Source organism: Aspergillus ruber (assembly GCF_000600275.1).
Source record: "Aspergillus ruber CBS 135680 unplaced genomic scaffold scaffold00018, whole genome shotgun sequence".
NCBI classification, from domain to species: Eukaryota; Fungi; Ascomycota; class Eurotiomycetes; order Eurotiales; family Aspergillaceae; genus Aspergillus; species Aspergillus ruber.
Genome location: NW_024467314.1, coordinates 163,389 through 184,142, shown reverse-complemented (window position 1 = coordinate 184,142; position 20,754 = coordinate 163,389). Strand labels below are relative to the sequence as shown.

Genomic DNA, 20,754 nt, shown 5'->3' with positions numbered 1-20,754 from the left:
TCCCCTCCTCTCCCTCTACCAAAACAGTTCAATCGACACGAGCAACCCCGTCGTCGTCGCAACACCCCCTTCCCAGAGCTCTCAGACCCGGGACCTAGAATATGCCATAGATTATGTCAGTCTGCAGTCCTGGCTCTCGCCAGAATCCTCATCTTTCCGTATCCTAAGCGAGTCAAGCGCCGCATTCAGGGCTCGCAGGTACGGCCTCTGCCAGAACTACAAGCATCACTATGATTGCGAGAATGAGGACTATGACCTGACGCATGAGAGGGTATTTTGTCAGTTTGACGCGCCGTGCCTTATTTTTGAGCTTGTCTGAATATCAGGCTGCTTTTAGCTGAGGTTCGCGATTTGGTGACGGGGCATACCTGGTTGATGAGATGGGTTGGATAAGCTTAGTGGGGATCCGTCTGCGGGGGCGTTTTAGGAGTATGTACGAGGAAGAGAGACGGCGAGAAAGGGAGGCAAGTCATCTCGCATAATAAATAGACTTTAAACCTCTGTATTCAAGTAATTGGAAACCATGAGAAACGTGCCCGAGGGGCATGTATTTAGAAGTGATAATATAATACAAACCTCACAGTTCAAAGACTATGAAAACACCCAAAAATACAGACAGAGAAACAGGAACGCTTTTCTATCCCACAAACCAAGAAAACGATAAAAGAAACCATCCATACTAACCCACATCAGCTCATAAAACCCCCAACTCAACTTGTTGGAGCATTGTTCCCTCTACCAAGTGCTGACCGGTCATAGCTAAGACCCAGCGCCTGCCAAGTCGGTCTCCAGGCCTTCTTTCCTTCCAGCAGCTGCTTAGCCTCTTCCTCAAACGCCTCACGCTCAGGCTTGTTGGGCTCCATGCCGGCATCGGGACGGTTCGCTTTCTGGATATCCTCTTGGTACTTGGCCGCTTTGAAGAACTGGTCCTTCTCCCATCTGTTCCATCCGTTAGCTCACCAAACCCCTCAGTCTTAACCACCAAAGAAAGGAAATAAACATACGCAGACATATCCGTCGGCGCATCAGGCCACACAAACGGCTGTTTCATCTCAACCGTCATCCTCTTCTTCGACTCCGGTCTCCTCAACTTCCCATAACCCCATCTACCCATCGGCCGCAGGCGGGTGATCTTCTGCTGCTCAATATAACTGCGGACGCCGAGAACGTCGACTCCATACAGGCGCTGCAGGTAGTCGCGCATGTCGAGTTTGTTGAAGTTCAGAGGGACGTGGAACGAGGCGAAGCGGGGTGGGAGGAAGGGGGTGCGGAGGAGGGCGATTGTGAATTCGGGGCTGTAGCATATTAGCATTCCGTTCACGTCCAAGTTATAGAACGGTGAATCTGGATTGGTGACCTGGGGACGTACAGGAATACTTGCTTCCGCTGCTCCAGCGGCGCTGAGGGCGGTACCCAGCCCGCGGGCTTCTTGGGGAATTTGGAAAAGGCGCGCACCATGGTGACTTATCCTGGAGAGACACGGCCTGTGTGAAAGAAATAGAGACCGAATTGGTTGAATTGACAATCGCGGGGAAACGAGTCTCGTCCGGAGATTTAATCAGACTCGGCGAAACTTTTTGGAGCGGAAAATGCGCAGTTGGCCGCGTCACGTGCCGTAGTGGACTATAGCAGTCGTTCTACGTTGGATGCTGGATCAAATTATTTCGTTGAGACTGAATGGATAAATACCATGCAAAAGACTCGTTAAGGTGCAATTCAGAAATATTTATTTATGGTCATCATTAACAGGTTCTAAACAGACCGCGAAAAGAATTCAATCTATCCAGTACACAAGAAAATGCATTGCTCATGATAGTCATTACTCTCAGATTCTTTATTAATGAAATTCCCCTAGCTTATGACACGCGTAGTTCTCCTAGTTTCTGGGAACTATCGTCGACCTCGTCTGTCGGTTTCCCGGACGTTTGCTCTTCATCTTCCTCAGACCCTGATTCTTCCTCCTCTTCCTCGTCGTCGTCCTCAGAATCCTCATTCCGGGACTCTTCATTGTCCTCGTTGGCCCCAACTTCCTTCATGTATGCCTCCAACTCCTTCGCCATTTTTCTAGAGAATCCAGACGCCTCAACTTGAATATCCAGTCGTTCGGATGCATTCTTAATAAGCTGCTTCTTGGCGTCTTTGAAGAAAGGACCAGGCACGTCGCTCACAAATTTGAACTTTCGCTGGAAAAACCGCTTGATGCAGTTAACATCGCGATCAAAGTACATCTCGGCGTTAGGATGGTCAACCGAAACCATCTGCGGAAAATCAATGAGAATCGGCTCCAGCCGGATGATCTCAGGGCTTTCGCCCTCGGGTGTTTTGCCCTTAGCATCAGGATCCTCGATTTCCTTAATCAAAAGGTTGAACTCGTTAAAGTCACCGTGGATAAGACCGAACCGCACAAGTCTCACAATCATATCCATAAGCTCTGAGTATAGCACGTCCGGCTGGGGAACCTCGGATATTTGACGGAGAGGGAAAGCGTCTATCAAACTCATCACGATCGTGTGTCGGTTCTGCGAAATGGGTTCCGGCACCGGGAATCCGCTTTGTCGAAGAGCTTTCATAAATGCGTATTCCTTCATTGCTGCCAGACGCGACATGTACATCCATGATCCGGAGCTTCGGTGTCGCAAGTAGTCGCGGTTGTTCTTGATTGATCGGAACGAGATACGGCCCAAGCGGTGGATCTTCAGGATGCTCTGCTTGCCAGTCTTGTCTGCGACGACGACGATATCTGATTCCTTTCCGACCCCGATCTGGTTGCCGACAGAGTAGATGCACTTGTGTTTCTGGTGCGCATTGAGAGCGAGGTAATCGTATCCTCCGTAGGTCAATCGGTAGCCGTCATCTATTCCAACAAAAAGCGTTAGAATGCGCATGTTCCTAAAGGAGGTTTGTCCTATTCTTCGCGCCAAACAAAGCGGGAGACATACACTTTGCATTCTTGACTTTCGCGATCAAGTTCGTCTTTGCCAAAGCAGAAATCGACCGAGTAACTCCACTCCCACGGAGACCAGAAATCTGCGCAATCAACGGCGTCGGCACAACTTCATGGTTTTTGCTTCCGATTTCCGCCTATTCATTATCTCTATGTTAGCTGTCAGACGACAGGCTGCGATTGCATGACAAGCGGGGATGGAGTATCGCCATACTGCAGCGAGAACTCGGAAATCTTCTGAGTTGAGGTACCGGATCGCTTTAGCATCGAGCTTCATGGTTGTTGTGGAATCAGCGTTTCCAACCCAGAAGGATTAAATAGAATATGAACAGGTTTGAGCTGTCTGGGCGCTACTTTTTTGGGTTGGCAGTACAGTAAGGACCGTTGAAGATAATGCGGAAAACTTATCGCCCGCTTGCCCTATGCCCTAGTTTCTGTTTTTGGTAATATACGGTCCTGATACAAGACATGCAGACCAGCTCTATCGATCTACGAATCACTAGTAGATATGAATCATACAGTATCCCGAGGAGCTTTATGTGGATTTTACAGAGTATATCTTTAGAAATTCTCTGCTCATATCTGCCACCCAGGCAGATTATCGTACATCAAGCATCATGATTGCTTAATTCTACTACTACATCATCTTTCCTCTCAGTAGCAATTTCCCAACATTGCTAATATTGTAATCATGCCTCCAGAAATAACGTCACTGGGTGCCTTCTCTCGGCTGCTATGAACCACGAACCACGACTTACATTATGGGGGTATATCATCTATTTGGAGTCGCATCGCCCATTGACAAAGCAACAGCTCAACATTCTTCGAGCCAATCGAGCTCTACATAATGCAATCACCTCAAAACTCAGATACGACACTATCGAAGTCTACATCATTCCCGATTTCCATGAGGTGGGTATTCATTTACCCCCGGAGGTTAAAACCACCGCAATCGCCGGTTTCTTATAAAGAGCACGAATCCGCAAAGGCAGCTGCTTTTGACATACAGAAAGGCAAAGAAACTGGTTTCTGGTCTAAGCCAGGTTTCTCGTTCTGGCCCTTTCAAGCATGTTAGCATTTGCTACCATCAGTACAACGGCATCGACTGAAATTTGAACGGAGATCCATATGAAGCTCTCAAATACCCGGGTCGACGTTGACTGGCCCGCGAAATCGTCTTTACCTCATTTGCCAAGCTCGAAATGGTGGTGCACCTCGAAAATGAGAGCGATAGTACGATATCTAGTGTTGTCCTCATAAATCGAGCATTTCCTTCATGTTGACCGTTTCCCATGAAGTCACGGGCTTAGTTAATGAATCCGCAACTCACAGCTCTGTTTATCCTCTGGTTAGCCGGACTTACCTCGGTGGTAGTAAACGCTTGGCGACTGGTATTGGACTCTTCCTCGATACACGGCCATCCATGGGGACTAGGCTGGAAGACTATTCGAAAGCATACCAGAAATGGCCACAGAGCCGCAAAGTCTTCTTTCACAAAGAGTGGCAGCACTTAGAAACGCACTGCGCTGTGCAGGTGGTGCAGAAAAACAGGTACCACGAGGGACTGCGTTGAGATATTCCACAGGTCGGAAAATGATTTTGGTGAAAGTCGCGCAATTAGCCATTGAGATATATACCAAGCGAAAGAAGTCTGCCATGCGACTACAGGAAGCAAGTCTCTGCGAGTCAACTCTGAGCCTTGGCATGAGCTCATCGGTTCTGACCTGACTGACATATCAGCAGATCTCGTGGACCAATAATCCATTTTCAAAGGGCATAGCCCCGGCTCGTCACCTTCTACGGTGTCAGCCATACCCACAAATGGTAGGGCAAGAAGCACATGACAGACACCCGTCACAAGGCCGTAAATCTCTCCATTCTGAGCCGCATGGCAACTGTTCAGCGTAAGCACGCGTTTGAACATGGCGAGTTCCCCAAGAAGGAGCCTTCCCTTACGCCATTCGAAAGGAGATCATATCCAACCATGCCACTCAATACAAGGAAGCACAACAGGGGAGAAGGGGAAAAAGTAAATTACTGTAATGGATTTGGTCTGTCAACAATACCGCCTTCTGCCTCTTTAATGACAATGTACTCAACTCATTATCTCGAAGATCCAGGCAGGCCGATGGAGGCCCAGAACAGAAGCGCACCAGAAACAAGTATTGGCAGGCCATCTGAGCAAGGACTTTTCTTCATGAGACTTGGTCAGTTCGTTCAGTTCTAGTGCTGAGCTCCAAGGACATAACATTCCCACCCGAAGGAGGACACCTACGCGTCCTTCGAGATTCAACCGCGAAATCGGGGACCGGTGTGACCAAGGCATCAGAAGAGCCCAGGAATGTAGGCACACGGTGCATTGCTATTGAATCCTATCGTATCATTGACCGCAACATTGTATACCAATTCCAATCCATCACGTGTAATAGAATCATATCTAAACATAGGCACATTGATCATTCATCCTTCTATACCTATCAAAATCAAGCAGGGCTGATTTTCCCATCCTCACATAACCCAAGGCTCTGTAGACCCTATGACATCAACACACAGCAATAACCCCACGGATCACCATGTACCGTCCATCGTATTGGCTTTCCACCATGTGTGATGCGATGCGATGTACAAGTAAGAACCGCCACGTTGAAAATGACCTGCGAATTCGTATTGCTGGCTTGGCTTGGCAAATCCGCAACAAGGTTGATGTGGCTGAGCCTCGTTCGTCTATCGTGACGATCGTGAAGATTTGTTGAGATGGGTTGGTTATAAAAGGGTGGAAATGAGGTACCCATTTCTACTTGAATAAGATAGATTTTTATCAGACAGATTTTCATCAGACACTTTGGGGTTGAAAGTGATAGTGTGAGATGTTACCCATATGGCTATCCTATACATTTTGTACTGACTGGATTAGCACACAATATTTCCCACTCAACTTTAATCTCATTCACAAACCATACCAAGCCAAACTTCATAAAATATACACCATGTGCTTCGGTTCTAGTAAAACCCACGACGACCCCTACTGGTGGGGCTACATCGACGACGGCCAAGGTTGGACAGCGCGTCCCAAATCCGAGTACATGAAGACCCCTGAATACAACCCGGAATTACGACGACAATTAAAGAAAGAGCGCAAAGAGCGGAAGCAAGAGGCCAAGGAGGTGGAGAAGAAGATGAGGAAGGGATGGTTGGAGGGATCGCGGGTGTCGAAGGTGACGGGGTGATATGTTTTTTTGAGGTGTTGATTTCTGCCTGTTTCTGTCTCTTCTATTGATATGGCTTTGTCTGGGGAGCGTTCATGAGATGGCGTTTGGTTATGGGTATGGGTTACTTGTACGATGTTATGCACAACTGAGTCGAAACCGCAGCTTTGTTGGTCGATGTTATAGAAATTCATCAAAGATGTTATATTCATCAAAAGGAATAGAAGATTGGGCATGCTATTTCCCATCGCTCTGGGTACATTAAATCCAATCGTTTTCCGACAGACCCCCACAACTCGGTCTAAAAGCCATTATACGAAGACACCCCTCCTGCTACCTTTACTCGGGGCTTTCCCAATCAGGATTCTATAAACACACGTCAGTCACAGCTAGAGGATCAGGGGATAGAAGGACATACCTTGCGCAAGATAACCAATCCCTCAAGAGTGCTGCTCAGAGGGATGTATTGCTCATCTTCAAGCTCTGCTCTCTCACCAAACGCCAAGAGCACAGGTGTGCTCTGTGTTTGCCATCCGGTGATGGTCTTCGGCCGACCAGCTTGGCCGACAACATCCACTGCCTGTCCTACCCGCACATTGACGGTTACAGGCTGCAGGTCCTCGTCGAGGGTGATAAGGAAGCGAGGGTACATGGCGGTGATAAGGAAGTAGAGCAGGTAGTGTTGTTCGGCGAGGATGAATTGCTTGGCGTCGATCAACGACACGAGGACAGTAAGGAGACCAGCGGCGGACACACGGGAGAGGACCTGGCGGTCGGTGTGGAAGGGGTTGAGGGTCATGGTACCCTTGCCCATGTGCAAAAGACCTTGGGCAATACGGACCATGAATAGCGAGTTGGGGTCGCGGTGGTAGTAGCTTGCCAACTGTCGGAGCAACTGCGCCAAACGAGCATTCTTCGTACCGGCACCGCAAAGACCCATTGCGAAAATCGCGTTAATGGCAACATCGTTGTCGTTGTCATGACTGTACCGAGACAAGGTGTCGTAGACCTTCATCTGGGGGTTGCTGGGGCTAATCAGACCCATTGCAAGAGGAACAGCCTTCCGGATATTGCTTGCGCCGTAGTGCATCAGGTGGCCAAATTGTCTGAGAATCATATCTTGGCCGACTTCCTCACCCATGGCAATAAGCGACAGACCCAAGACGGCGTACGACTGAACCAACTCATCACCCTTCGACTCTTCCTTCTCTTCGATCATTTCATTACAAATGTGAAGAAGCTCTTGCAGCTTCAGCACTGTACCAGTGCCAGCCCACGCGCAGACGGAGGCGAGAACTGAAGTGGGCTTAGCCATGGGGTGATCGACAGCCTTGAGAATATCCAGAATCACGTCGACCTCTTCCTGACGGCCAAAGTACAGAAGTGCAAGGCCAAGTGCCATAAAGCGGGTCCACTTGTCCTTGAGGTGCTTTTGCCGATCCTCATCCATCAGTGTTGTGGCAATCGCCTCACTGACCTGGTGGTTAGACGAACCAACGAAAATCAGACCCAGGGAAACAGCGGCCATCGCAGACAGCTGCATGTCAAGCGAAACATCCTCCACAATGGGGAGTAGCACCTCCAAAAGCTCCTCCTTGTTAGATCCGGCATAAGCCAAACCGAGACCCATGATGGAGGCTACCCTCATGGGAACGTTCTTGGCATCGAGGTTGTCGGGATCACTCAGGAGAGCCAGCGCAGGATCGGAGTCGAGCCTAACGCCAGAGTTGAGGATACCGATAGCAAGTAGCGCACCTGCCTTAATTTGGTCTTCCGTGGCATAGGTGAACTTGTCGATCTTGTCGAGACCCTCTTCGACATCGCCCTGCAGGAGCATACCCAACGACGCTGTAGTCGAAAGCATACCGTCATCCTTGGTCTTCCACACCCAGGAGCTCTTGTCAGCGTCGACCAGCATCATCTTGTCATTTCCATAACCGGCATTGGCGAAGGAGTTGACGAAAGCGCTGGCAAGGTTGTGTCTCGCTGAGTCGACGTTTGTCAACCCAGCCCCACGGGTTTCGAGATGAGTCTTGTAGATATCTTCAGGCATCACGGGATCGAGGATGTTGAGTTCCTTGCCGAGAGATTTGAAGTGCTTGTGAACCGAGATGTTATTCAAGCAATCCATGAACGACTGGTCCTCCTCTTCCTCGGGCGAGACATCGAGCCATATTTGTTGTCTGGCAGCAAGGAATGCCATCTGCTTCTTCAAAGACTTGTCGGAGGTCGCATTGATGTCGCTCTTGATGAGTTCGGTGTCGTTCAACCGGATTGCGACGACAATCGCCCTGGTGAGCTCATTGAACTGAACGTAGATCTGGTGGGCTGTACGAAGGAACTGCTGATCTTCGGGGAACGTGAGGAGGTTGACCATGCTGACCATGTAGAGGCAGACTCTCGAATATGTCTCCTCGTCTAGGTATTTCGGAATCTGGTCGATAATCTCCAGTTCGCTCATAAGGTCCACGGCGTCAGCCTCGGCGTTGTGACTCAGGAAGTACGGGACGAGAGACAGCGCCAGGTCGACAAGATCCTTGGTATCCTTCTCATTATTAAGTCTGTCCTGATGTTCCTGTCCAATCTCGAGGGCCAGGTGACGGATGTATTCGTGACCCCAAGAAGCGAGATCTTCCGATTTGGCGAGCAGGCGGTACTTGAGGGTTTCGAGCTTCTCTTCATCGCCGTAGGTCATACCGAGGACAGAAAGCATATCGGCCAGCGAATCCTGCGATTACACATCTTAGCTTTTATCAAACGGGGAATAATCCAGTAACACAAACGAACCTTGACGGGACCCGCCGACCACTTCTCGTATAGCGCTGTGAGGTCATCGTAATGGGGTCTGAGGAATTTGAGCGGCTTCGGGACAGCTGTCATCGACGAAGTCGAGGTCTTAATGAAGTTTTTAATTGCATCCAAAGCAGGGCGATACAGCGATGTGTCGGGTTCCTGTAGAGAAAGAGCAGTTCCCAAGTTAACGTCATCGCCCAACAAACCGCACACTGCGCCTAGAAAAGAGAAAACGGAGAAGCTATACCTTTAACCGTTCCACAAGCATTTCAAGCTCACCCTTCAGCTGTTGGTCCTCCTCACTGAGTTCCTCTGGGCGTTCTTGTCAGTATGGTGCCCATCGGCCGGTATGTTGACGTCTCTCCCGCGGGACCACGATGACCTACCTTCCTGAGGCTCATCGTCCTTCTTCTTCCCATCCGCCTGCTGCTTCTCATCCTTCTGTGGCTTTTTTCCAGTGGGCACATCCTTAACATCTTCCGCCTTGCCCTTGCCCTTGTCGACGGGAGCTGACCGCTCGTCTTCCTTCGCCATCTTCGGAGGGTGTCTGGATAGGCTCTCAAGAATGCGTCACGGAAAAAAGGGAAAAAGAAGAGTCGGCAGTAATGACCGTAGGGGAGGGAGGAGATAAGTATTAGAGCCTGCAAAGCAAGCGATGCCGCAGACAAGAAAGGTATAAGGTGGTGTTGATGGTAGAATAGAGGAGCTCTTCCTGCTGGTCTCGCTTTCGTCGCCGCTGGGCGTTTGGTGGAGCTCCAGTGATTATGTAAGCTACCCGACGCCGGCCATAAAGACAGCTACGGAACTACAGAGAACTGTCGATTTATGCAACGATAAGAGTAGATTGGGACATAATATTGCTCTAGTCTGGTTAGAAGAATGTCGAGGGGATAGTTATGTGCTAGAGCTATCAATCCGATATTCTACAGTATACGTGAGTTGAATCTCTACACCTTATGTCTCACGAACAGCATTGTGAATAGAATATGGATATGTAAAGATACTACGCCGTACCTCCCATATGCCCTCAGCGCCTTATCCATATATAAATTCGTTATAATCTTGTCCCTACTTCGCGGCCTGTCGACACCAAGGCGGGCCATGCGGGTTGGTACAGCTATCGTTTCAGAGGTTCAAGATGATTTATTCGGGGAATTATTTAAGCTGGAGGTCCATCAAAGACCGTCATCACCAATCCAATGAGTTTAAATGATCACAATCGCGTGGAAGTTGCTGGGTTGGTTTCCTGCGAGGCGGAGATTCCGCGCGGGCGGGAATCCTTATATGGGCGGACTTGGCCATCGTTCTTCATCCACTCCACCCTCGATTATTTATCTTAATGACGTTGAATCTTAATTTCATCCGAATTATTCAATAAGTCACTAACGTGAAGATAGCTGGCACTTAAGCACGTTATCGCTTGTAAAACACCATGGATCAAATGGATGTGGATAGCCAAGAACCTCACGGCACTAAGCGACCAGTAGAGGATGTTGAGTTTGAGCCTCCCCAGAAGCCAAAGAGAATCAGAGTGAGCTCCCTAGCTATATACTATATTGATTAGGTTAGTGACAGAGAACAGGCCCTCGATCCAGATGTTGTGAACAAGATCGCCGCCGGGGAGATCATCGTGGCTCCGATGCACGCCCTGAAAGAGTTGATCGAGAACGCAGTCGATGCAGGCTCGACCTCATTAGAAGTTCTGGTCAAGGACGGTGGTCTAAAGCTTCTCCAAATCACGGATAATGGACACGGTATCGATGTAAGCGGACTGTCCTTTGGAGGTGGAGTCGTATTAACCAAATCTGTAGAGAGATGATCTCCCCGTTCTATGCGAAAGATTCACCACATCCAAGTTGAAGGAATTTGAGGACCTTTCCAACATTGGTACATATGGATTCCGTGGAGAAGCATTGGCCAGTATTAGTCACATCGCCCATCTTACTGTCACGACCAAGACAGCTGGATCTAGCTGCGCGTGGAGAGCACATTATGGCGACGGAAAGCTTGTTCCTTCAAAGCCAGGACAATCTGCTGCTCCTAAACCTACAGCCGGACGTGGTGGCACTCAGATTACCGTAAGAACTTGGCCAGCTTACACATCAGGTGGATTTAGCATATTGACTTCAACCAGGTGGAAGATCTCTTCTACAACGTCCCAACGAGAAGACGGGCATTCCGCTCCGCAAGCGAAGAATACGCCAAAATCCTCGACATCGTAGGCCGGTATGCCGTGCACTGCGCCGGTGTGGCCTTCTCATGCCGCAAACACGGTGACTCAGGAGTCAGCATCTCAACACCAGCAGTAGCAAACACAGTGGACCGAATCCGGCAAATTCACGGAAGTGCTGTTGCTAACGAGTTGGTCGAGTTTAAAGTGGGGGATGACAAGCTGGGATTTAGCTCTTCGGGGCTTGTTACGAACGCCAATTATCATGTTAAGAAGACGGTTATACTGCTTTTCATCAACCACCGGGCTGTTGAATCCACTGTTGTCAAGAGGGCCGTTGAGCAGACATACTCTGCCTTCCTGCCCAAGGGAGGCCACCCCTTTGTCTACATCGACTTGGAAGTTGAACCGCAACGTGTGGATGTCAATGTCCATCCAACAAAACGCGAGGTGAACTTCCTAAACGAAGACGAAATCATCGAAACCATATGCAACGAAATCAGATCAAAACTCGCAAAGGTCGACTCAAGTCGAACCTTTTTAACACAAAGCGTTCTTCCAGGAATGGGCGTACCGACAATTGAAAGCCTAAGCCGTGACGACGAAGATCTGGCAGGGGGCAGACCCTCAGCAACACCCAGGACACCGGGAACAACAAGGAAACCGTACGAACATAACCTCGTTCGCACGGACTCGAAAGTCCGTAAGATTACATCCATGCTCCCACCCACTGTGTCCGGAACCGCCTCTCGCACTGACGAGGCGGAAGTCACGTCATCCAACGTCCTCGATGAAGGACTACAGTACGAGATCACAGACCGCGAGCCCATCCGCATCGCTCTCACCTCAGTCAAGAACCTCCGCGCTGGTGTCCGTGCCAATATGCACAATAACCTCACCGAAATGATCGCCTCTCATACGTATGTCGGGTTGGTGGATGAACGACGCCGTATCGCCGCCATTCAGTCCGGAGTGAAGCTCTACCTCGTTGACTACGGGATGCTGTGTAGCGAATTCTTCTACCAAATTGGACTGACTGACTTTGGCAACTTCGGTATCATCAAACTCGACCCAGCGCCAAAATTGGTTGATCTCCTTCGCATCGCAGCAGAGGCGGAGAAAGAGAGCCACAAAGCACAACGACAACGTAAACGAAGTGAAGCAGAAGAAGGAAACGAAATATTCACCAATGCTCCCGACATCGTCGCAAATACCCTCATGGAACGCCGCGAAATGCTAGACGAGTATTTCTCCCTCCAAATCTCCGAAGATGGAGACCTCATATCCATCCCCCTGCTTCTCAAAGGGTATCTACCTTCTCTGGGCAAACTACCACGGTTCCTCCTCCGTCTCGGGCCCTACATCGACTGGTCTAGTGAAGAGGAATGTTTCCGAACATTCCTCCGGGAACTCGCAGCCTTCTACACCCCAGAACAGCTGCCACTTCCCCCGTCCATTACAAGTTCCAAAGATAAGAACGAGGAAGCGCCTGAATCACAAACTGAGAATGACAGTGACGAAGATGAAGCTATCCAACAGCGCCGGCTGCAGATGGGCCGAATGTTAGAACATACCGTTTTCCCGGCATTAAGGGCACGAATGGTTGCCACGACGCGCTTGTTAAGGGGTGTTGTGGAGGTTGCTGATCTGAAGGGACTGTACCGGGTGTTTGAGCGTTGCTGAAAGCCTCGAAGGGGCTTGCTGTGAATGAGGCGAGAGCCATGATGAGTACTAAAACTTTGTATGTCAGTTGTCCGGGGATGGTGGGGAATACTGACTGCCATTTCGCCATTTGAAAATATATGAGCCCATCTTCATTTGAATTAGGATATTGTGAGGATCCTGTAAGGAAAAGAATTTGTAGAAGGCAGAGAGGTTGGGGATCTAAGTCTGAATAGGCAGCAGAACACCATCCTTGATTCTTAACCATCATAACCACAGTAAAATTCTACCTTAAGTAGCAGCACAATTGAGTAAGTTGAAGGAGGTTAAGCTGGGCTATGTAGACTACTATATGATGGTTGATAAATGTTGCTTTCAGTATTTCCTGAGCTGTATGATAAAGCACACAACTTTCCTATGCGTACAATTATGGTCAAAATACGTTACTGCTCGTGAAGCCATCTATAGACCAAATACACCCGGTCCTCCGGCAGCCAGACGAAGCTTCGGGCTAGAACCATAAGAATTGATTTACCACATCTAGCAGCTAGAACAGAACTGATGCCGCATCAGGATCATTACTATAATTAGCAAGATAGAAAATCCAGAAGCAAATAATCTATATGAGACGCATAATTTCAACCTTCGTTTGGTTTCTCCCGTAGCCGCTTTTTTTCACTTTCTGAAGCCTCTCAAGCAAAATCATCAATGAGCATCACCAAAGCGCACGTTTGCAGCTGGCAGCCGAAGATCTTCGTCCAGGGCCACAAGGGCTGGGGTCCTTTAACAACGTAACTTCCTAGAGTGAATACACCTACTATCGTCGTCAGTTGTGATGGCATTTCTTCGTTTAGCACGACTTAATTTCTCACCATTCTGGCCATCCGTTATAGTCAGTTTTATAGAGCATGTGACCTCAAACTCTGGCTTTCTATAAATTAAATTAAAAATGAATAAATTGGCATTAAACTTTGTTGAGTTGATGCAGCGAAGCTCTTCAATGGGTAGGTGTTTTGGTCTAAAATGGAATGCCGTTGAATCTTATGTTGAGCTAGATTCCGATACTTCATAATGGCACCATGAGGTTCGTGCAATGGGATCATGGTCGTATAAGATTCTAAGGATGGCATCCTTATCTGTGTTGATATTTACGGGGAGGGGCTTCTTTTTCCCCTTTAAAGCTAGGTTCACGAGCTTTCTATTCTTTGCTAATAGTTAAATTCAGAGTTAGCTTATGTTAAACTTACCGAGAAAAGTCCGGTCCATGCTATTATTTAAGTAAGAGGGACGAAAAGAGACGTCAGGATATTTTTTCCTTTGTTATTCTTTTTTTTTTTTTTTTTTTTTTTTTACCCTCGAGGGGTTGGTGGCCTGGATATGAGAAGGCAACGCAGCGAGCTATTCCAGACTGTCAAGTAGTCAGTATATCGAGCAACATGGATGGATACAGATTATACCTGAATGGAGCATAACTGACAAATGGGTTCGTCTTGAAAGGTTTCACTGTATTGGCATTGGTGCTGAGTTATCCTACTCTACTTAAGATACATGGCATCAACTTTGTTTTAATCTCGCCTGTAGCAGCTCAGTCACACCCTTAGAGCCCTTTCGCTCCATCTTTTCAAAAAAACGTAGCAAATACTTCGTTTGCCACTGATGATCATCACATAGTTTCGTGAACAGCCACTCAGATCGAGATCCCCTGACAACATAACTCTCCTCGAGAGTAAACATTCCTACCAGATTGCTGTCAGTCGTAACCTTTCATATTGTTCCATGATACTGTTCTCACCATCTTGAGCCTCTGTTATAGTCCATTTTATATAACAAGTAACTTTCAGATAGGGTACATCATGTATGATAATACCATCGTCGACATCAGTTAGTACAGCTGTTTTCCAGGAGCTAGTGCTATATTTTGACTTGAAAGTGAATGACGTTGAATTTGGGGCTCTTGATGTGGCCGACTTTACTTCAAAATCAGGCCATGAGATCCGTGCAATTGAATGATGGTCTCGTAGAATGTTGAGGATAGCTTTTTTATCAGCGTTGATGATTGGGGGAAGTGAGATATGTCTGTTTACCCTTTCAAAGACAGGGTTATGAGCTGTGCAGTCTTTATTAATGGCTAAGCTTGGAAGGTCAAGTTGTGTTTTGGACTCACTAAAAAATGACCTGTTCATGTTGCTTGGGTGCGAGGGACAAGGATAGATGTCAAGCTTTTTATTGCTGAGAATTCAAAGTTACGCATTAATTATGTAAATTTAATGTCCTAAAATGTTGCCAAGGTTTTAAGGAATCATTTGTTTGTAGGCAACATAACTATAAGCCAGTTAATACCTATACTAGATAGCCGCAGAACGGGGCTTGCGTCTGGAGGTCCACGAGGCCCGGGTCCACTTTACTCTTCTCTTTTGTGTGCTCTCTCTCTCTCCCTTTCTTTCTTTCTTTTCTTTTTTTTTTTTTTCTAATCCATCCTAGCAGTGGTATATGTAGTTCTGACGTTGGCTGCTACGTTGCCTATCTAGGTATGTTGATGCCCTAGTGACTGTGCGAGCGGTGATTGGCTCGAAAGTGTGAATGGTGTAGCGCTAACCAAAGCGAGCTACAGAGACACCTCAGGCAGTATAATCCATAAAGTAGTCGCTGGAAGCCCTATTTATTTTGTAACTTGAGTGATTAATGTCTATTACATGATATCCGCGGGCTCAATGCCACGATAACAGTAGCTTGAATGAAAACATTGATTAACGCTATAACTTAGTGCATTATTCCGCCTTCATGAGCACCTAACATCAATGTTTTGTCCTCCAGCTTTCGTTGACCGTGGTGATATTGGAAAATATCTCTCTTGGGCCTTCCTAACGAATTCAATCTCTTGATTAAGGACAGTCTACATTTCTATAGACATCCGAGCTCTACGCCCTGAAAACCGTCGCTTCTACACCTTACTCAAGCAATGTCTCACTCAATTCAACAATGAACAGTGCCATGAGACTCCTCTTCGCTGTGCATCGGCGACACAATGGTAAAGGTGGAGATAAGAAGACAGATTCCTGTCAGAAGGTGGTGGAGGTGAGGTAATGGACTATCGCATTAGCTTGAATCGATCTTTCCAAACGAATCAGTTTTACAAAGATTAGGTCGAGGACGAGAATGACAAAGATAATGTGATGTACTTTTCCAGAATAGACTATGTCAAACAAGGGACTAGATAAGCAAGCATGAACCGAGACTAAAAATAGAAGAGCTCGGACATTTTGCATTGTGGTATCGTATCCCAAGTTTTACATCACATGTACAGGAAAGCGCATATCAACCCAGTCCGAGGAGTGCGACAGAAAAGAATAATATTAACCAGTGTCCCAATTATTGACAGAGCCGATAGACCCGAAATAATAAAACAAGACCATTTCGTAACCCATAACCATAACCGTAGCAATAAACCGTGACCATAATCATAATCGTAACGCGTAGCCGTAACCATAAACATAGATGAGGCTGGGAAAGCGTGAGTTTGTACAAAGAAAGATTCCCATATTTTTTCCAAGAGCCAATGTCTTTCGTCTCGACATGTGGCTGTGCGAATCCAAATAGGGAGTAGTAGGATTGGCGATCATGCAACCGTAGCAGCACAAGCAGGGCGAGTACTACCGGGTATAAGGCATGTTCATCAGGGCAATCTCGCGAGCCACTATCTGCCACTCAAGTTCCCGCTTCACGGGCTCGCCGCGTTTCTGTAGCTGCAGCTCTTCCCATTTCAACAGTTCATACCTTGCAAATGTCAGCAAGCTTATATTGAATCAAGAATCAATAAGAACTTACACAAATCGCAAGTGCGGCTGTACAATAACATTAAGCCTTCTGGCACGAACGTAGCAGCTGGCTGAGTGTTAGAAGTAAGTCAAACTTCGGCAATGGGGAGGATACTCACTATGCTCGTGGAAAAGAAAGATTAAGAGATGCCATAACTTCGGCAATACAGATAGTCGCTGATCTCGAAACGCCAACACGGCAATGTACCAAAGTAGCCGCACCATCACGTTTTCCTCTCCCTAGAGAACTGTCAGAACGGGCTTTTCCTTTGTGAGTAGAGGGGAACTCACGAATAAACTCCAAACACCGATCAAATTCCTTTGTCAAAGGATCAATGCCATTATCCCGAACTTCGGTAATGCTCATGAGATTCTCCGATCCAAATTTTGCATAGTCCCCTTCTGACCAAGCCAACGGTTCGCCAATACTCAGCACACGCCGGATGCCAAGTTTCCAAAGCATATCTGGGTTATTGGCGTGTGTTAAGCTGCCTAAGTACATATACGGCAAAACGCGACTCGGGAAGGATCCATCACAATTGTCAAACCAAGACGGTTTCGAAAGAGAGGACAGATCAGGAGCACGTGTCACAGGGCTCTCCTTGAGCAGACGCTCTTGGATACCGGTGAGGTATGAGACATCAATCGGATAAGCAAAGAAGTTGCGTTTTTTCTCAGTGTGAAGCTTCAACCAAGCATCCTTCGCAGTGATTCCCTCCGCATAGATGACATACGCGAGTGCCAGTAATGAGCTCTCGGTATACCCATCGGGGCCGTGAATAAGGATCTTGTAGGGCTTTCTGGATGAAGTGACCATGGGTATATCGCCTTCCGAATCCGACTCGTCCGCCGACCCGTTCGCGTTTGCTAGATAATGCACCCAGCGGACGGTATTCACAAAATTGTCCAGCTCCCTTTGCTCAGCAGGGCCGGAGGACGGTGGCATAAGCGAGCCGGACGACGGGAATTCCAGCCGCTGGGGACCATTCTTAAGCTTTCTCTCAAGATGATTCAAAACGTGAGGCGGTGGGATACTGGCTAGGTCGTTTGCTTCAATCAATAAGTCAAACCCTTCGTCACGCGCCGACTCCCAGGGCTTGGACTTCAGCAGGTATTCCGGGGTTGGACCTTGCCAAACATTTGTCGAAATCTCCGATGCCTCGGTCATCGAATACATCTCCAGTCTTTCCCATAAAACTGAAATCCGTCAGAATCGATCATCAGAGTGTTGGCTATCGGGGACTTACAGAAATCCATGACTTGGCCCGTAATCTCGCCTCGAGAGTCGATGGCCACTAAACTGGGGTACCGTTCTTCTACTTCACGAAAAGAGCCTGCAGAGAGGTAAGGTTCTGCGAGGGATAGGCAAGATTTGGAATGAACTAACTTGTGAGGATGAAGGTATTGAACTCCGGTGCCAGTCGTTTTGGGTCGTTCTTCATTTTCCAGTCATGTTGTGCGGTCGCGACTCTCGCAGCAATGTCGAGGACGTCGTTCTGGTCAGCGTCATCATCACCGTAGACAATTATATCCGAGAGCGCCGCCAGCTTTGCCGTCTGGATTTGGAAGTTGCGCACTGAGAAACCTTCTTGGGGGTCTGGTAACACGAACTCCAGGCCTGACGGCGCCAGCACCTCGCTCGGAGCCACTGCACCTTTGAGCCTAGATGCCGCAAGATCACCTCCAACCTTGACAATGGTGATGCCTCGCCAGCATTTAGGTGCTTGTCGCAGGGAGCGCTTGCGGTTGGTGAAGAATCCCAGTTGTAGACGGTTCCTTGGATGGAGCCCATGCAACCAAGGGAAAACCTGACTGGGGTCTGGTAACGGCTGCGATGCCCAATGATCCAATGCGTCTGCCAGCGATTCTATATCGATAGTATAAACCGGGGGGAATCTGGACATCTGAAAGTATGCGTTGGGGGGGTAAAGCAACGACGACACCTGCTCCTCATCGCTGTTTTCTCGTACATCTGGGGATGGCGAATTTGAAACAGGAGACGGACCCGTTGGGCAAACTGGTAAGTGCTTGTTGGGGATAGGGGTTGGGTTTCTGTTCAAGTTGAACGCAGTGATGTCGGAGGATGATCGCAGCGCTTGCTGCTGTTGTACCACGACTGTGGCCATAATAAGGATCTTGCGCTTCTCGTAGGAATCGTTGTAAACACACTCGTTTTCGTACTATAATGAGAACGAGTCGCGCGATTGTAGCATATGCAGATCGATTGATATAAGAAAGACAGTCAATTCAAGTCGAATCAATTAGCGATCCAGGATTCAATCAGGATTCAAGAAACTAGAAAGAGGGGGAGAGAACCACTTTTTGTTAGCATTTGGCTATGAGGTCAGATGTGGAGATGTATCCATACCAAGCGACGGATACGGATATCAAATAGCCTTAAGGGGCTGGTCCGAGTGCCAACGCGGAGGAACGGGGGGATGGCAAATAGCGAAGAATGACAAAGAATGAGACCGAGCGATGTCGAGAATCAAGAGCCTGAAAGCAGCGACACGAGAGGATCTCCTAACAGGCGTCTAGTATGCGGGCGTAGGGATCAACCTTGGTCTGTGGGATGTGATAAACCGGGAGATAAGGAGATCCACTGCGATGGAGAAAGAAGAGAACCAACGCAGAATCAGGTAGAAATAAAGTGAAATGGTGTGAAATGCCCCTGTAGGAAAGATATGAAGGACTAAGCGATGGGGAGAAGATAAGATGAAGTCGAAGGTTGAAGTCAAGTTGTCGAGAGGGAAGAAAAAGTCACGGGATGGGGAGGGGTAAATAACTGTATATAAATGATGGTGTTTGTTATTGGGAGACCACGCCGTGAAAATCATTCTACTAATATTTTATTGTTAATCCAATTTAATTCTTTGTTTTATCAACAGCCAATAATCCAATTTCTATCTGCTGTCATGGTCGCCTCGTTCTCCCCGGGCATCCATACACCACTACAGAGTACATATCACCAACAAGATCAGTGCCCTCCATTTCAGCTTCCCCTCTTCCATAACCAAATCATGACTCTCGCTGGAAACCCAACCACAGGCCTAGAAGCCACTCGATGTATGCTCGGGCTATTGCATCGGCCAATGACTGGCACGTCTTCTCCAATCAGGCTGCACGTTGAGTCGGCTACTTGCTCATTGTACAGATACATGCTTGGACTCGACCAATTCGATTCTATCGATCGCTTTGTGCTTTTTACCTCCCCGCTTCCGCGACTGTTGAACAGGTGTGGTTAATAACCATGGTTCAACTTCCCTGGACCATGGTGGTTGGTTTTATTGTCTTCCATCCATGACGCTTCGATAAACCTACGATCACTTTCATGTCTATGACGATGCCATCGGTTCCATATCCCGCACAGTATACTATATTTCTCAGGCTAAGTTCTCGGTCTTCCGGGACTGATGTGCTTGGCTGTGGACATCCAAGGACCAATGGAAACATAATCTCTCCATCCCGGTCTATCCAAACCCACTGGAATTTCCTACGCGAGTTGGTCCCGGACGGTTTATTGGACACACGGTCCCCTCTGCGATCTTTTACCCTAGAGGGGCGGGCTATATACTTCGTATCCAGTGAGAGCTTCCAAGCACTGGCCGGAGGATTGACAGAGATCAGCGACGCTGACATCAACGGTATTATTGTTGGTTTCATAACCATATGTGCGCTGATGTTTATGGTTCGTGTCGACTTGTTGTCCGGGCCAAGTGGTCGAACTGGAGCTGTTCTCGATGTGTTGTCCTTACAAATCGCAGGATGGGGCGGCGGCATTTTTTCTTGCTTTCTATTACCACCTTTATTCCTTGCTCATACGTGCAGCGCATGGTTGCGGAAAGGAAATGTCTTCCTAGATCCTACATTCGCAGAATGCGCGTGCTCACATTGCAGCGCCAGGCTGGCATCCTTTGCTCTCATTTGAACCGACACAACATAATTCCTTGATAAATACCTACTAACACAAGTACCAAAAAAATATATCTATAACTTTTGTGCTAACAAAAAACAAACTCCAGCCCAGACTCACTTGAACACCAGCCTGCTCCTTGAGCTCCTGCACAAGCTACAACAAACAAACCTCGTCATATCGGGCGGAACACCTTCAAACCCCTTCGCGATCTTTTACACCTCGCTCTTTCACTTCTCATACGCCTGCAA

General features: G+C 48.0%; 7 protein-coding genes across 7 annotated transcripts; 2 read left to right on the top strand and 5 right to left on the bottom strand.

Moving 5' to 3' along the window:
* Positions 1-410: 410 nt before the first annotated feature.
* On the bottom strand, positions 411-1,541 carry EURHEDRAFT_502873 (mitochondrial 54S ribosomal protein uL23m). The gene is made up of 3 exons (XM_040785783.1): positions 1,370-1,541; positions 1,005-1,295; positions 411-939 (listed from the first exon to the last, which is right to left on the bottom strand). The coding sequence occupies exons 1-3, from the start codon at positions 1,456-1,458 to the stop codon at positions 711-713; spliced, it is 609 nt and encodes a 202-aa protein (XP_040637704.1). The 5' UTR covers positions 1,459-1,541; the 3' UTR covers positions 411-710.
* A 168-nt stretch (positions 1,542-1,709) lies between these two features.
* Positions 1,710-3,312, bottom strand: EURHEDRAFT_413615 (protein kinase RIO2). The gene is made up of 3 exons (XM_040782210.1): positions 3,159-3,312; positions 2,940-3,081; positions 1,710-2,854 (listed from the first exon to the last, which is right to left on the bottom strand). Exons 1-3 carry the CDS (start codon positions 3,219-3,221, stop codon positions 1,857-1,859), a joined length of 1,203 nt encoding a protein of 400 aa, XP_040637703.1. The 5' UTR covers positions 3,222-3,312; the 3' UTR covers positions 1,710-1,856.
* Positions 3,313-6,310: 2,998 nt separating this feature from the next.
* On the bottom strand, positions 6,311-9,649 carry EURHEDRAFT_413610 (proteasome regulatory particle base subunit RPN1). The gene is made up of 5 exons (XM_040782209.1): positions 9,330-9,649; positions 9,191-9,255; positions 8,938-9,102; positions 6,569-8,878; positions 6,311-6,516 (listed from the first exon to the last, which is right to left on the bottom strand). Exons 1-5 carry the CDS (start codon positions 9,475-9,477, stop codon positions 6,490-6,492), a joined length of 2,715 nt encoding a protein of 904 aa, XP_040637702.1. The 5' UTR covers positions 9,478-9,649; the 3' UTR covers positions 6,311-6,489.
* Positions 9,650-10,265: 616 nt separating this feature from the next.
* On the top strand, positions 10,266-13,016 carry EURHEDRAFT_387356 (mismatch repair ATPase MLH1). Its single transcript, XM_040779708.1, has 4 exons — positions 10,266-10,474; positions 10,526-10,705; positions 10,755-11,021; positions 11,078-13,016. The coding sequence occupies exons 1-4, from the start codon at positions 10,376-10,378 to the stop codon at positions 12,794-12,796; spliced, it is 2,265 nt and encodes a 754-aa protein (XP_040637701.1). The 5' UTR covers positions 10,266-10,375; the 3' UTR covers positions 12,797-13,016.
* Positions 13,017-13,816: 800 nt separating this feature from the next.
* EURHEDRAFT_403722 (uncharacterized protein) lies at positions 13,817-14,958 on the bottom strand (the record flags this gene model as incomplete). The annotated part of the gene is made up of 5 exons (XM_040780246.1): positions 13,817-13,983; positions 14,023-14,042; positions 14,129-14,183; positions 14,568-14,903; positions 14,940-14,958. The coding sequence occupies 5 exons, from the start codon at positions 14,956-14,958 to the stop codon at positions 13,817-13,819; spliced, it is 597 nt and encodes a 198-aa protein (XP_040637700.1).
* Positions 14,959-16,425: 1,467 nt separating this feature from the next.
* Positions 16,426-18,716, bottom strand: pps1 (tyrosine/serine/threonine protein phosphatase PPS1; the record flags this gene model as incomplete). Its single annotated transcript, XM_040780245.1, has 5 exons — positions 16,426-16,549; positions 16,601-16,657; positions 16,710-17,787; positions 17,838-17,942; positions 17,978-18,716. 5 exons carry the CDS (start codon positions 18,714-18,716, stop codon positions 16,426-16,428), a joined length of 2,103 nt encoding a protein of 700 aa, XP_040637699.1.
* A 958-nt stretch (positions 18,717-19,674) lies between these two features.
* On the top strand, positions 19,675-20,668 carry EURHEDRAFT_104152 (uncharacterized protein). The gene has a single exon (XM_040777669.1). The coding sequence runs from the start codon at positions 19,922-19,924 to the stop codon at positions 20,516-20,518; it is 597 nt and encodes a 198-aa protein (XP_040637698.1). The 5' UTR covers positions 19,675-19,921; the 3' UTR covers positions 20,519-20,668.
* Positions 20,669-20,754: the final 86 nt, after the last annotated feature.

Coding starts and splice junctions, on each gene's coding strand:
- EURHEDRAFT_502873 (XM_040785783.1), bottom strand. CDS start 1,458: ATGGTGCGCGCCTTTTCCAAATTCCCCAAGAAGCCCGCGGGCTGGGTA. Junction 1,296..1,369: donor CAGCGGAAGCAAGTATTCCT/GTACGTCCCCAG, acceptor AATATGCTACAG/CCCCGAATTCACAATCGCCC. Junction 940..1,004: donor GCGCCGACGGATATGTCTGC/GTATGTTTATTT, acceptor CGGATGGAACAG/ATGGGAGAAGGACCAGTTCT.
- EURHEDRAFT_413615 (XM_040782210.1), bottom strand. CDS start 3,221: ATGAAGCTCGATGCTAAAGCGATCCGGTACCTCAACTCAGAAGATTTC. Junction 3,082..3,158: donor ATTTCCGAGTTCTCGCTGCA/GTATGGCGATAC, acceptor GATAATGAATAG/GCGGAAATCGGAAGCAAAAA. Junction 2,855..2,939: donor GAAAGTCAAGAATGCAAAGT/GTATGTCTCCCG, acceptor TTGTTGGAATAG/ATGACGGCTACCGATTGACC.
- EURHEDRAFT_413610 (XM_040782209.1), bottom strand. CDS start 9,477: ATGGCGAAGGAAGACGAGCGGTCAGCTCCCGTCGACAAGGGCAAGGGC. Junction 8,879..8,937: donor GGTCGGCGGGTCCCGTCAAG/GTTCGTTTGTGT, acceptor GTGTAATCGCAG/GATTCGCTGGCCGATATGCT. Junction 6,517..6,568: donor GATTGGTTATCTTGCGCAAG/GTATGTCCTTCT, acceptor GTGTGTTTATAG/AATCCTGATTGGGAAAGCCC.
- EURHEDRAFT_387356 (XM_040779708.1), top strand. CDS start 10,376: ATGGATCAAATGGATGTGGATAGCCAAGAACCTCACGGCACTAAGCGA. Junction 10,475..10,525: donor AGAAGCCAAAGAGAATCAGA/GTGAGCTCCCTA, acceptor GACAGAGAACAG/GCCCTCGATCCAGATGTTGT. Junction 10,706..10,754: donor ATAATGGACACGGTATCGAT/GTAAGCGGACTG, acceptor CCAAATCTGTAG/AGAGATGATCTCCCCGTTCT.
- EURHEDRAFT_104152 (XM_040777669.1), top strand. CDS start 19,922: ATGTCTATGACGATGCCATCGGTTCCATATCCCGCACAGTATACTATA.